The 14,062-nt window shown below is 40.2% G+C and overlaps 1 protein-coding gene across 1 annotated transcript in view; it reads right to left on the reverse strand.

Annotated features, from left to right (window-relative positions):
- Positions 1 to 14,062, reverse strand: part of ATAD2B (ATPase family AAA domain containing 2B) — a 122,395-nt gene that overhangs the window by 81,640 nt on the left and 26,693 nt on the right. Inside the window, exons 3-9 of the mRNA XM_039913002.1 lie at positions 12,060 to 12,211; positions 8,161 to 8,210; positions 7,607 to 7,757; positions 6,727 to 6,829; positions 6,203 to 6,311; positions 4,234 to 4,350; positions 1,968 to 2,043 (exon numbers count right to left, since the gene is read on the reverse strand). Of these exons, the coding sequence (XP_039768936.1) occupies positions 1,968 to 2,043; positions 4,234 to 4,350; positions 6,203 to 6,311; positions 6,727 to 6,829; positions 7,607 to 7,757; positions 8,161 to 8,210; positions 12,060 to 12,211 (758 nt within the window). The remainder of the gene's footprint in view (positions 1 to 1,967; positions 2,044 to 4,233; positions 4,351 to 6,202; positions 6,312 to 6,726; positions 6,830 to 7,606; positions 7,758 to 8,160; positions 8,211 to 12,059; positions 12,212 to 14,062) is intronic.

Below are 14,062 nucleotides of genomic sequence, written 5' to 3' on the forward strand. Positions count from 1 at the left end.
CTCAATAAATACTACTGAATGAATGAGTTTCTGCTTAAGCAAAAGGGTATAAGTTCCACGGAATATGGAGTGCTTCAGGGCTTATGTGTCTATTATTATTACAATCTGTAAATCATTATCATCAAAGGAATTGAGCACCTACCATGTGCTGAAAGCACTCTACTGGCACTTGGGAACATAAAACAGAAACAGAAGACAGAACTTGCCCTCAAAGAGCTTACAAGCTAATGGGAGAGTTATTATGGGGTTTGGCAGATTCAAGGGATAGAGAAAGAATTCTCTGCTGGGAGACAGGCAAATGCAGTGAGTAGAAAGGGAGTTTCAAAACTGCTCTCTCAACTGGTTTTAAAAGATGGACAGGATTTTTTTTGTTGGCCTGTTTATTTCCCCCAACTCTAACAGTAAGAAAGAGAAGCAGCATGACCTAGTGGAAAAAGGACAGGCCTGGGAGTCTGAGATCCTGGGTTCTTATCCTGGCTCTGCCAGGTGCTCAGCCAATCGCTCTCAATGTGACCTTGGGCAAGGCACTTAACTTCTCAGTGCCTCAGTTTCCTCAACTGGAAAATGGGGATTCAATGCTTGTTCTCCCTCCTATTTAGACTGTGAGCCCCATGCAAGATAGTGACTGTGTCCAATCAAACTGACTTCTACCTATTCCAGAGCTTAGAACAATGTTTGATAGTAAGCACTTAACAAATACCATTAAAAAAAGAAAGCTAAGCTTTGGCCTTGAAACTAGATTAAGACTATGACTAAATCTAAACCACCGTTCCCAGACTAAGCCCCCCTTTTCCTCAGCTTCCCCTCGCCCCACACCTCGCCCCAACTCATTCTGCTCTACCCACCCCAGCCCACAGCATTTGTTTATATATGTACATATCTATAATTCTATTTATTTATATTAATGCCTGTTTTATTTGCTCTGATGTGTATGTGTATCTCTAATTCTGATTAGAGAAGCAGTGAGGCTCAGTGGAAAGAGCACGGGCTGGGGTGTCAGAGATGATGGGTTCAAATCCTGGCTCTGCTGCTTGTCAGCTGTATGACTTTGGGCAAGTCACTTAACTTCTCTGGGCCTCAGTTACTTCATCTATAAAATGGGGATTAAGACTGTGAGCCCCACGTGGGACAAACTGATCACCTTGTATCCCCCCCAGCACTTAGAACAGTGCTCTGCACAAAGTAAGCGCTTAACAAATGCCAACATTATTATTAATTCTATTTATTTCTATTGATGCTACGGATGCCTGTTTACTTGTTTTGATGTCTGTCTCCCCCCTTCTAGACTGTGAGCCTATTGTGGGTAGGGATTGTCTCTCACTGTGGCTGAATTGTACTTTCCAAGCACTTAGTACAGTGCTCTGCATACAGTAAGTGCTCAATAAAAACGACTGAATGAACTGAGAAAGCTATGGGGAGCTATGGAGAGTGTGGACACAAGAGGGGCCAATCTGAAGACAAACTAACACACTGAGTCAAAACCAAAAGGGCTACAACCCTGCAAAAGCAAACTATCCTTTCTGCGGGATTTGTCCTTCTAAATTGTGAGGGCCACATAGATACCTGACTTCAGATTCAATTGTTCAAGGTCTTAATGGAAGCTTGTGACAACACTAGGAAAACTGTCACCTGTAATGATGAAATTTCATTCTTTCCAACTGAACAGATTTTTAATGGACCAAGCAACTAACCACAGGTGAGGATAAGCAAGCGGAAGTGAAGTGGGAACCCTCTGCAGAAGAAAATAAATAGTATCTCTGAACTTCTTGTGAACATAACTAAGCAAAAGATTTTGAGTAGTTGTATCCTTAAGTACAGCTGAGTGCTGAGGGTGCAGTGGGACATTTTCTATCCCACACTGTCTTACATTTGAGCCAATAATGTGTCCATGTTTCAATATTAAAAGAATCAATAGAAAACATATTGAATCAATATGTTGAATCAATAGAAAACCATGATAAACATACCTGATATGACTTCTTCTTGCAGGAGATCTGTGAATATCAAATAGTGTGCTTTCCCTCTTTTTCTGATGCGCTGGCACTAAGGAAAAAAAGGTATTTTAAAAAGGAATAATCATAAATGTAATAAAAACATATTAGAGTTTAAGACGGACTGTGTCTTTGCTCCCTGCTTTACACAGAACCTATGCTAATGTACATAAATACCATTTGATGGAAAAACTCTGTTTTTCCCCAAAAGGTTCACCAAGATGCAGTCTTGCAGTTTCCCAAGTCACAGACCTAAAATTGTTATCTAGTAATGATACTATTTGTTCTTCAGTATCTATTAAAGTTTAGGTGGAGAAAAGGAGAAGGTAAAGAATAATTTCATGGGACAAATACCCTCCTGAATCCTGGTCACCACTGGAGCCATTTTGTGGAGGCAAAATTACTCCACACTGATTTGTCTTTTTGATTTCTAACTACGGCTCAAATTATCTTTCTCCTCCTTTCTCTCTCTCTCTCTCTCACATACGCACATACCCACACACACAGCTTTGGGCTATATCCTGTCAAAAACTAAAGAATCTCAACCATAAGCAGCAGTACAACATGCCACGGCATGGCAAATGGGGATTACGACTGGAAGTCCCATGTGGGCCTTGGACTGTGTCCAACCTGATTAACTTGTACAGACCCCAGCACTTCATACAGTGCCGGGCACATAGTAGCGTTTAAATACCATTACAAGAAAAATGAACCAAAAAAAAAAAAAAGGGATTCTTTTCTTGTGGTCTCTTTGGCAGGGTTCTCAAACTGGATGGGATAGAGACCGACCTCCTGAGGAACATGTCAGGAGAGGAGTCTGACATCTTTCTGGCTAGGCTTTCCGCTATCCAGGGAGGCAGCCCCTCGAGCTTTACATGGATCAGACAATTCCAGGTACTTCTTCAAGTGCAGAGCACTGAACTAAGTGCTTGGGAGAGTACAGTACTACGGAGTTGGTAGACACATTCCCTACCCACAGTGAGCTTACAGTTTAGAGGGGGAGACAGACAGTCACACGAATAAGCAAAAAACCCCCAACAATTTACATTTTTATATTTTTTTTACACTTAAAGATGAATATAGAAGTAATCTGACAGTGACCAACGGACTGATCATCTGGCATGATCAGTGTACTTTAGAGACCAACTGACTGAAGTGCAAATCAGTTAAAGAACTAAAAGCCCACACCTGGCAGGGTACTTTCTGAACTGGAAGAGTGAATTAACATATGAGAAATTTAGGGGAAGACATACCATTGGGTGAGGAGTATGGAGGGCAAAGTAAAGAAGTGGGAGAGCCACGCTAAAGTAACCTCAATAAATTCTACAGTGTCAATAGTCACACAGCTCACCAGCCGTGTGGACTGAAGAATTCAAAGTAAGAGCTAATTGCAAACTTTGAATTTTTAAGATATTCTAATGAACATGCCAATTACTTTAAAAAATTACTTTTTTGCCTACCCAACTTTCTTCCATTCCTAGTACCTACTCTCGGCACCTATGACATTAAACTGTAAATGGGGGCAGTTCATTAGGACTTAAAACTATGGCAAAAGAAACCTGGAAGACAAAAACAGGTTTCCTCTCAAGTATGATGTCTTAATTCCCCTGTATACAGAGCCTTCTCCTAAGCTCTAGGGAAGACTGTGAGCTCATTGTGGGCAAGGAATATGTCTGCTTGTTGTTATATTATACTCTCCCAAGCACTTAGTACAATGCTTTGCACATGGTAAGCGCTCAATAAATATTGTGGCTCAGTGGAAAGAGCCTGGGCTTGGGAGTCAGAGGTCATGGGTTCGAATCCCAGCTCTGCCACTTGTCAGCTGTGTGACTGTGGGCAAGTCACTTAACTTCTCTATGCCTCAGTTACCTCATCTGTAAAATGTGGAATAAAACTATGAGCCCCACGTGGGACAACCTGATGACCCTGTATCTACCCCAGCGCTTAGAACAGTGCTTTGCACATAGTAAGTGCTTAAAAATACCAACATTATTATTAAATATGACTGAATGCTAAATTTTCAATAAAGTCAAATATTAGATCCTCAAAGGGAAGGGTTGTTTTTTTTTGAACGCCAGAATAATGGAACAAGGATTCAGGCTTTAAACCCTTGGATTTATTTCCAAGGGACATACAGAAAACAAATGAGTCTCCCAAGGCAATTTCCCTCTGGGAAATAAACACAAAATCAAATAGACTAAGCTGTACAACAGACGGAGGGGGAAAAAATCTGAAATCCCACCTATGGGGGGCGCTTGATATCTTTCAACTGTTTTTCTTTGTCTCAAGTTATATGGTCTATCATTTTCTTCTCCTTCTGCCTCTTCAACTTCTATATCGCCATCCTCCTCTTGAGATTCTAGAAACACAAACACAAACTAAGGATGCACCATTGTTACCCACTAAAATATTAATTTCAGGATTACATACTATATTTTCGGCTTCCGCTGCAGGTTCCCAAGTGCCCAGTTCCCGTGCTCTGCATGTAGAAGGCACTGAACGCTGTGGTGATATTTACTGCACCCCCTGAATTCTGCTCAGCTGAATAAAGTGTCCTTTTCTCATTCCATTTTGCAAGAACCAAAAGACAAGGTAACTGAACAACATGATCAATGTCCAATAAGAAAAAATTAAACTTTTTCTGGATTTCCCTCCTTTTCCCCAGCCCCTTCAATTTATCTTTTCTCCATAATAATTACTGTCCCTACCTCAAAGGTCGATTTATCAGACTGGAACAAATAAGTGTCTACATATTGTTTTATTTAACATACCAGCATAAAACACGGCAGATTGTAATTTTCCAAAGACCATTTTACACTGAGCTTAGTAACAATATACAATTGATACCATGTTATACAAATAAAAAACTGAAGCCAAATGAAATGTTTGTTATATGTTCAAGCCATATATATTCTTTTCCACTACATACATATAAAGAGTCCATAAATTTGTAGGACCACAGTTTGGTCTGGGACCACATGCTAACTAAAGAACACACTGGTCTTGTCTAAATTTAAAGTGAGTGGTGCACCAAAAGAGAGAATCCAATGACTGCCTTCAAATCCGAAATTCCTTTCCTTGAAATAATATTTATTTCTATACTGCAGAATTCAAATTATAAATATTAGACTTGAAATCCAAGACCCACTACAAGATCATTATGCAAGAGGAACAGGTAAGCATTTCTCTCAAACAAACTTTTCTCCTACACAGATTTTCTTTTATGAGCTCTTTCCCGGGTACGCTGCCTTCACGAAGCAGCATGGCTTAGTGGAAAGGACAAGGGCTTGGGAGTCAGAGGTCGTGGGTTCTAATCCCAGCTCTGCCACTTGTCAGCTGTGTGATTCTGGCAAGTCACTTCACTTCTCTGTGTCTCAGTTACCTCATCTCTAAAATGGAGATTAAGACTGTGAGCCCCACGTGGGACAACCTGATTCCCAACAGTGCTTGGCAAATAGTAAGTGCTTAACAAATACCAACATTATTATTATTCCTTCATGATGCCCAAGCTGGAGCAGATGATGGGAACAGAAAACAGTCCCAAATGCACCCCAGTCAACTTCAGGGAGACCTCTCGGAAGCCTACACTCCATCTGGATGCCTGAGCCGGCCACCACCCCACTGCTTACACAAGAGTGGAGGTCAGATAGGGCAAGGACAGAGACTTTATAAGTGCTGGAGACTTTGGTATTTCCAGATGTGGATGAGAGAAGAGAGAAAAGAGTTTATTTTGATATTCAATCACTTGAGAGTATTTACTGTGAGCCCACTGTGTCCAGAGCACTATCTTGGGACTGTAGAATGCAGGCTTGTTGTCGGAAGGGAACGTGTCTATCAACTCTCCCAAGCGCTTAGTACAGAGCTCTGCCCACAATAAGCGCTCAATGAATACCCCTGACTGTTTAAGAGTAGTTAAGAGACACAGTCCCTACCCTCAAGGAGGTTACAATCTATTAGAGGGATTTAAAATCTAGAATATTGGAGACTTTTCTGTTTCCAGATGTGAATGAGGGAAGGGAAGGGAAAGGGTTAGTTCTGATGTCTAAAAATTACTTTTAAAGTTTGCCTTCACCTCTCCCTACACTGTAAGCCAATTTGGAGCAGTTTGTCTTCAACATGCGTACCTTTTTGGCATATTCCCAAGTTCTAAAAACAAAGTAGGCAGTCAACAAATACTAGTAACGATCAACATCAAGCTGAACCTTACAGACCTTCTTCTTCACCTTCAGTTGACACTTCATGATGATTTTGAATTCCATAACTATTTCTTCTCAGGGATTTCCTTCTTCGCTTCACTCGGGAATACATGTCCATGTTTTCCTTTTAAAATTAAGATTATGTTATAAACTTGGATGGTGAGCTACGTCGCCCTATCTGGCTACATCGCCTTATCTGGCAGTAAAGTGCCTCTAGACTATAAAAGCTCGTTGTGGGCAGGGAATGTGTCCATCGACTGAATTCTATTGTACCATCCCAAGCACTTAGTATAGTTCTCTGCCCACAGTAAGTGCTCAATAAATACAACTGACTGATTGACATAAAGAACCTAATTACGATAATACACGAAAACTGGTTCTATAAGTTTACTGAATGGGACATAATGGACATTGAAAAAATAAAATACTGAATGCTTTAAAATCTCAAATTAATATCAGACTGAGATAGGATATTTTTAATTGTTCTCTTTTAGTCAGCTGCAAGTAAACATCTGCTGAGGATACTTTAAACTACTCACAAATTCTGTGTCTGTCCACATCCTTAATCGTTCCACTTCTCCTGATCTTCTATTCCGCCTGATATTAATGTTGTCCATTTCCTGGAGTACAGCTTCAGCAGTACTGAACGCGCATGACAAAACACATCTACATTTAGAATTTATGAACTCGAGAAACTTTTACACACCAAAAAATAGGCAATTCTGTGGCAGCTAAAAAAACAGGCGAAGAAAGCTTTTTACCCTCTAGTCAATGAAAAGGCAGTAAAGGGATCAAAACACTCAAAAAACCCAAAATAAGGATGAGGAGGAGAAGGGGGTGGGGGGACAGAAGAGAAATGCAATCCTAGTTATAAGATTTCATGACAACTTAGAAGACAGGAAGTGATAGCATTTCTTGATGTGAAAATAATGCAATCTTTTTTTGGCAAGTGGGGAAACTAATTTATAAAATTTAGAATTTCAACTGATTACAGCCTTGTTAAAATGTACTGCCATGCAGCAAGTTATCCTTCTTTCCAGATCAAAATCTCAAGCTAATTGGTGCTTTCTCATTAATTTGCAAGAACAGAGGACCCATCTCTAACTACTTTTTCTCACCTACCCAGTTCTCCTACAACACAGGGGATGAAATACTGAAAAACTAAGCTGCCTTAAGGAAACCTGTCACCACAAGTATTCACGGTGTCTGATGACCATGTGTATAAGCACATGTAAAGCCATTTCTAAAACCATGTCTTCTGTCAATGCAATGTGCTGTATCCAAGCCAGCTGGTGAAAACATGAATTCTGGCAGACCTGAGTGTACTACCGAAACCGTTATTTTATGAAAATAAAAGAAATGCATTGCTTTTTAATCTTTCAGGGAGTTAGACATATACCCGTCAGCATCCTTCCATACCTGTTTACTAGCTGATCAAACAATAAACTCTGATTGACACTTTCAAATCTGCTTTTCCTGGACCGACAACTTTTTCTGACTTCCATATCCCCGTTTATACAGGAATGGTCCCCATCTCCCTTTTCCCCTCGGAGGGGATGGCTTCGAAGAGCTATGTGAAGAAAGAGATTTTTCGGGTTAAAAATGCAGAAATGGTACTTTTGCTTCCAAAATTCTGCCAATTATTTAATATGAAAAAGATTTTGTCACAAATTGATTGGATCCTCCTAATGAGATATAATAATCAATTGCCCAAAGTCTAGATGGATATTTTAACAAACTGAATTTCTGTGGTATGGTTTAAATAATTAATATACTTTGTGACAAGCTGGGATTGCAACAGTTAACACTTACTTATCTTTACATTATGACTGAAATCCAGCCATCTCCAGCTGTACACGGAGCTGAATGTTGCTCTTTCGCTCTACTTATTTTTCCCCATTTAAATGTTAAAAGAAGGACTATTACAAGAATTTCAGTACTAACCAGTTTCATATCACCAACAGAATACTCACATAAACTACTATGTCCGTTTGGTAATGTAGCACCAGGCTGAGAAGTTAACCTAGAACACAATTATATTTAATATGCAAACACATCCACTTGCAATTCAAGAAGCAATAAAAGCAAAACTGCTCGTTCATTTATACTACAAGGTTAACCGTGAAATATTACTTCTCCAAAATGCCGAGATAAGTTTTACAACAAGAACTAATGAATACATGATCAGGATGTTGTGCATTTAGTATTCAAATATTGCTCATGTAAAATATGCAAAACAATGAGGCACTGTGTGCCCATCTTAAATTCAACTCTCAAGAACATTACTTAAAACTGGTGGGTGCTAAAGAGCTTTCTAATGTTTGCTGAGAAGCAGCCAGCCTCACCATCATTATTGATTACTGATGATTTAACTGAGTTGAAATTCAGGAAAATCAGTCAATAAACATGAACAATAAACTTGACGGACACTCAGAAAAGCTTTGCAGATAAACTTAATACTTAAACCCTTAAAAATGCTCATTTTACAGTAAGAAATTACACAGTGGAAGCCTCAAAAGACATTTCTGGAGAGGTGGGGGTAAATGACAGAAGACGACAGAAATATTATTCTGATTTTCTTTAACATTTTAAAACGCAGGATACTTGGATTCGCAAATCTAATTTAGAATCGATGGGAAAAAGAAAGACTAGTTAATACTCAGCAGATAACCTATGCCTTCCGAATGCATTCCAAAACTGTTGGTGCGGGTAAAAAAGTGGATGAAGAAGGCTGGCACCTTGGAGAGCTCTGACTGGTTCACTCAAGTGACACAACAGACTGAGAGCTGGGTGCATGGGCTCTATATGCAATCTCCCGTCCCCTCCTTCCCACCTCTGCAACCTCCAAATTCCAAAGAAGGGGTGCTCGAGGCAAAGGGAGGGAACTAGCAGAGTCAGGGATGAAAGAGGTAAGGAGCTTTAATCTCCCAGCCTCCACGACCCAAGAACTGGCCCACCGTGGCAAGCTTTTCCCTCCTGCCTGGCTGCTGAGCCTCCTAGCCTCCCCTCAACATCCACAGAAACAGAACAGCAACCGAGATCCTGGAACAGAGGAGATGCCTACCTTCAACCTTTGACCACTGAAAGATGATAGTGGGAGAAAATCAAGCTAAGGTAGAGAAAGTGAGAAAAAAAGGAGGAAGAGAGATAATATTGATAAAAAGAGGAAAGAAGACAGGGAGGGGGAGAGCACGACTTGGAAGAATGAGGGCGAAGAAGATTCTAATCCCAGCTCCACCATTTGCCTGCTTTGTGTCCTTGGGCAACTCTCTGTTCCTTGGTTTCCTCCTCTGCAGAACGGAATTTAAATATCTATTCACCCTTCTCAGTCTCTAAGTGCTTGAGGAAGAGGGATTGTGCCCAATCTGATTTATATGCATCTACCCCAGTGCTTGGCAAAGGGTTTGGCATATAAGTGGCACTGAACAACTACCATTATAATTTTCATGAAAAAGTTTTTGAGGAAAAAAAGCAAAGCACAGAGAGAGGGAGAGAAAGAAGATACGGGAGTAGAGTCCTGAACAGAGGAAGGAGGGGAGAGATTGCAAAACGGAAAAAAGAACCAAAGAAGAGGGCAGCTTCGGGAAGGGTGAAAGCAAAAAGGTGAAAGGGGTAGAGAAGGTGAATAAGCAGGCGAAATGAGAGACAGCCAGACTACAGAGACAAGGAAACAGAAGGCAAGAAAAAGACAGGTTAACTAAGAGGTACAAATCCAAAGAGATGAGAGAATGAAAGGAGGGAAACTTTACCAAAGAGGAAAGAAAAAGGAAAACCAAAAGCAAAACCAAGATAAAAATCTGGTCTTTCTACTAGTCAAAATAAATTACAGCAAACATATGCAAAGCAACACAGAAGGGAGTCTAAATTTGCGTGAGGCATCTGACTCCGAGATGTATATCCTCAAACTATTGCTTAAATTCCTCAGATTTTTTTTTCCTCTAAATCTCCCACTGAGAAACAGCCATGGGAGAGCGACCTCAAGGAAGTTCAAACAGAAACCGTCAGAGTTACGGTACTCCAAGGATTCTGTGGGGGGGTGCAGGGGAAAATTCTCAGGTACAACGAGTGAATGGGTTTGCTGACCTGACACATCTCATAGGCCCTTTCCACGCACTTGCTCCCTCTGAGCCTTTAAGATCTGAACCGACACACAAAGAACCAAGGCTTATTTTGGAGGGTGAAGAAGTTTTAGGAAGCGTGGGAAGACGTTGCAGGACTCAGAAAAGAACAAGCAAACGGGCCATGAGGTAAAATGGAGTAAATGTCAAATGGACCGCAGGAATTCTATGTGCATATCACCATAAACTTAATACATGGCCTTAAATAAACTGTGTAACGATAAAAACTGTGGCATTTGTTAAGCGATTACTCTGGGCCACACATTGTGCTACACTTTGGGACAGATGTCAGATACTCAGATCAGACACTGACCCTGTTCCCGAACAAGATAGACAGGATGGATGTTGATTGGTCAGAATCTCTGATACTAAAATAAAGTCCCTGTTGTGTAAACATAGCAGATTTCTAGATTAGCATTTACATTTGGGAACTTCCTCAAAGACAGGGAAGAGTAGAGGTGCAAGGAGTCTATTTTTTCAATTAACCTTGCTTTCCACTTTTTAAGCAATAACTAAAGACACCAGAAACTAAGTTACTGATGGAATTATACCTTCACTGTGTCAAATGTACACAGTTCAACAGAACAATTTTATTTTATCCTGAGCTGTTAGCGAATACAAAGGTTGCGGGAACACAGTAAAATCCTACTCTAACTGGTGACATTGTCCTAAAGAGTTGCTAGTTTATGTCAATGATCATCTAAGAGTTCCATTTATACTTTTGATTAAATATCTATAAAGAATTTCAGATTCCAATTTTGCTCAGTTAAATCCAATTTCTTAATAGCATCATGCCTACACCTGAAAGGTACTTTGACTTAAATCTCTAAGTTTGAATTACTGTAAGAAGGCTGAAGCAGTAAACAATTGCTTCTTACACATTAACTTCAATAACCTTGGGGAAGCAGAGATTCTTAGTGCAATGTGATTCTTCAGCAATGTGAAACAGGAAAAATGGCAGGGTTTGAAATGAGAGAAATGGACAAATGTATAATAGCTTTAGGCTCTCAGAGCATGATGTTTGCATAAACTAAAGAATCTAAAATCTACTAAAACAAAAATGCTTTCTAAGTACTAGCTTCAGTGGAGATTTAAAGGTGAAATAACTTGCTCCTTTCAAGTTCTATGAAACCTGTCCTGTTCCTGATATTTGAACAGAAAATTGTCTTCAAGAGAGGAAAACAAAATCCAAGTTAGCACTAAAAATCTTCTAGTCAGAACTATTCACATTTATTTTTCTCAAAATGAAAGTCTGATTCACTCAATTAATTATGCCTAGGTACAAACCAAACAGGTATATCAAGTCCAGAGCTGTAATTAGATGGGAGTTCCCATTCTAGGTATTGTTATTAGGGTAATCTGGGGATGTTTAATCTAACAAATGAATTGGTAGGTGGGAACCAGAAACAATTGACTATGAGTCACCTATCTTCCACTTTAGTTATCAGGCCCTTGGAAAGCAGCACCCAGAAAAATAGGTCATTTGCATATATATTACATTGAAAATTGCAATGTGCTTTTTGAAGTAACTTTAAAAAGCCTAACTGGTTGCTTTAGACTCATTCTAATTTCATTCACCTTAATGGGTGTAAACAAGATTAAATATGAAACATATTCAAAGATTTTGTGCCTAATTTATTACCTTTATTTAATCTAAAAATAACGACCTTTCCAAACACTGATCCATTCGACATAAAAAGCAGAATAAAAATTGGAGTAATGCAGGAGTCAATTGAGTCCATTTATCATCTCACCTGGACTGTCCAGTTGAGATGCTCCATTCCTCTCGTTGACCAGAACTGCGAGGTTTTGATTTGTCTTTGCAAACAGAATCAGCATGTTTCAAAGTGCGTTTGGCCGGAGGAGATATGTGGCTATCACTTAAACTAGCATCAACTTCAACTTTCTGAAAGACACGAAGCATTAAACCTATTAGACGGACAATAAATATCACTGACTGACTAATTATCCATTTACTTAGCTTTTCCACCAAGAAAAAAAACCGCATATATTTGGAAGGAAACCTTAGAAATGTTGATATACATTCACTTACTTTCTTCATTTACTCTTTCAGACATACCCAATTGGGTACTACTACAGATCGTGGCAAGAATTTTTAGCATTGCATTGGCACTTGCAAATAAGCAGAAATGATACACAAAATAAAGGGAAGAGAAAATCATTACCACAACAGGGAAGTGTGAGATAGAAATGACTGACTCAAATCAGAGACTGAGGTAGGAGGGAGGGAAAAATCTGAGAACGTAGCACTCTACCCAACTCTGTGAATAAACAGGAACGTAGGTATATGGGAATCCCAAAACTCAGGAGAAATACTGAAGGTGAGAATTCTAGGGATAGCAAGTGCATTGAGTAGTTTATTTGGGGATTATTAGTAATATTGGTAGTGGGGTTTGAGCCTCTAAAAGTATTCCTAGTTTTCACTGCATCTAAAAAGGAGACTGCTCTCTTACACCAAATCACATTCCTTACTGGACAGAGAGAAGATGGCTGTGGAATCAGCTAGGCAATGAAAAAATAGCAAATCATTTGAAAAACAACTCTCACTGCTTCCAGTCAATATTCTAATCCATGGACTGGCAACCATTTTTGGCACAAGAGCCACATAAAATTATCTATGAGCAGTTGGTGCACAATCTACAATTTATGGCCCCCGCCCACAAATGTAACATCATTATATCACACTGTCCATTGTATTGACATTATCGGGTCATGTATCAGGGGAGGGAGGGGAGGTCTATGCCATCAAGGGAGATGGTTTCTGAAGGTTCAGAAGAACTAGGGCCTTCCATGACATCCCATTTCACAGATGAAGTAACTGAGGCATAGAGAAGCTAGTGCTTCCACTCCTCTCCTTCCCCTTTCCATTCCACTCCACCCCTCTTTCCCCCCCTTTTATTACAAAGTCAGATACTAGTTATTCATCTTTAAAAGGAGCATTAACAGATGCTTTCCATTTATATCAGTTTTCATCTTCAAAGTACTTTTACTAGCTAATTAATCCACAACCCACCTCTGTGAGATAGGTAAGCATCCTTAGTTCCATTACAGAAGAAACGAACAATTATGTGATTTGCCCATGGCAATTTTGGAAATAAGAGAGAGAGTCTAGACTTTCATTACTACCCTCAAAGTGATGTCACAACATTTCATCTTCAGCACGGTAGGAGGAACATGATCCAAGTATTACTCGCAAAGTCTGAGATCGACAAGAATGAGATTACTTAAGACAAACAGCTCAATAAAAAGGTGACTTCTGTTAGGAAACTGGCTCTAGACAGAGGGCCTGCCAGATTCGGATTGAGTGTAATGTGATCGGATGCCTCTCGGTCGAAGAACTGGACTGTTCACTGGGAGAAGGCTGGTTGTTGGGGTGATGACGGCAAGGGCTCTGGACACTGGTGGCAGAGTGGAATGTCGCAGCTCTATAAAATGGTAAAGTCCAGCAGCACGCGTACAAGACAGTCGGGGCCGAAGGTGGCCCATAGCGGGGAAAGGCCACCAGCTGCCGAAATTAGCTGCGGGGAGCCAGTAGAAGCAGCTGCGTCTTTTTCTTCCTTCCTCCCAGAACCATTTCTGGGATGCTGCAGGGTCCGAGGCAAAAGATCAGGATAGTTTTGCAGTGCTTAGTCCAGTGCGTACCACATAACTGTGGCATTTAAGCACTTACTATGTGCCAGGCACTGTACTACGTGCTAGGGTGGATAGGCAAATCGGGATGGACACAGTCCCTATC

This window comes from Ornithorhynchus anatinus, chromosome 9, assembly GCF_004115215.2.
Source record: "Ornithorhynchus anatinus isolate Pmale09 chromosome 9, mOrnAna1.pri.v4, whole genome shotgun sequence".
In the NCBI taxonomy this organism is placed as follows: Eukaryota; Metazoa; Chordata; class Mammalia; order Monotremata; family Ornithorhynchidae; genus Ornithorhynchus; species Ornithorhynchus anatinus.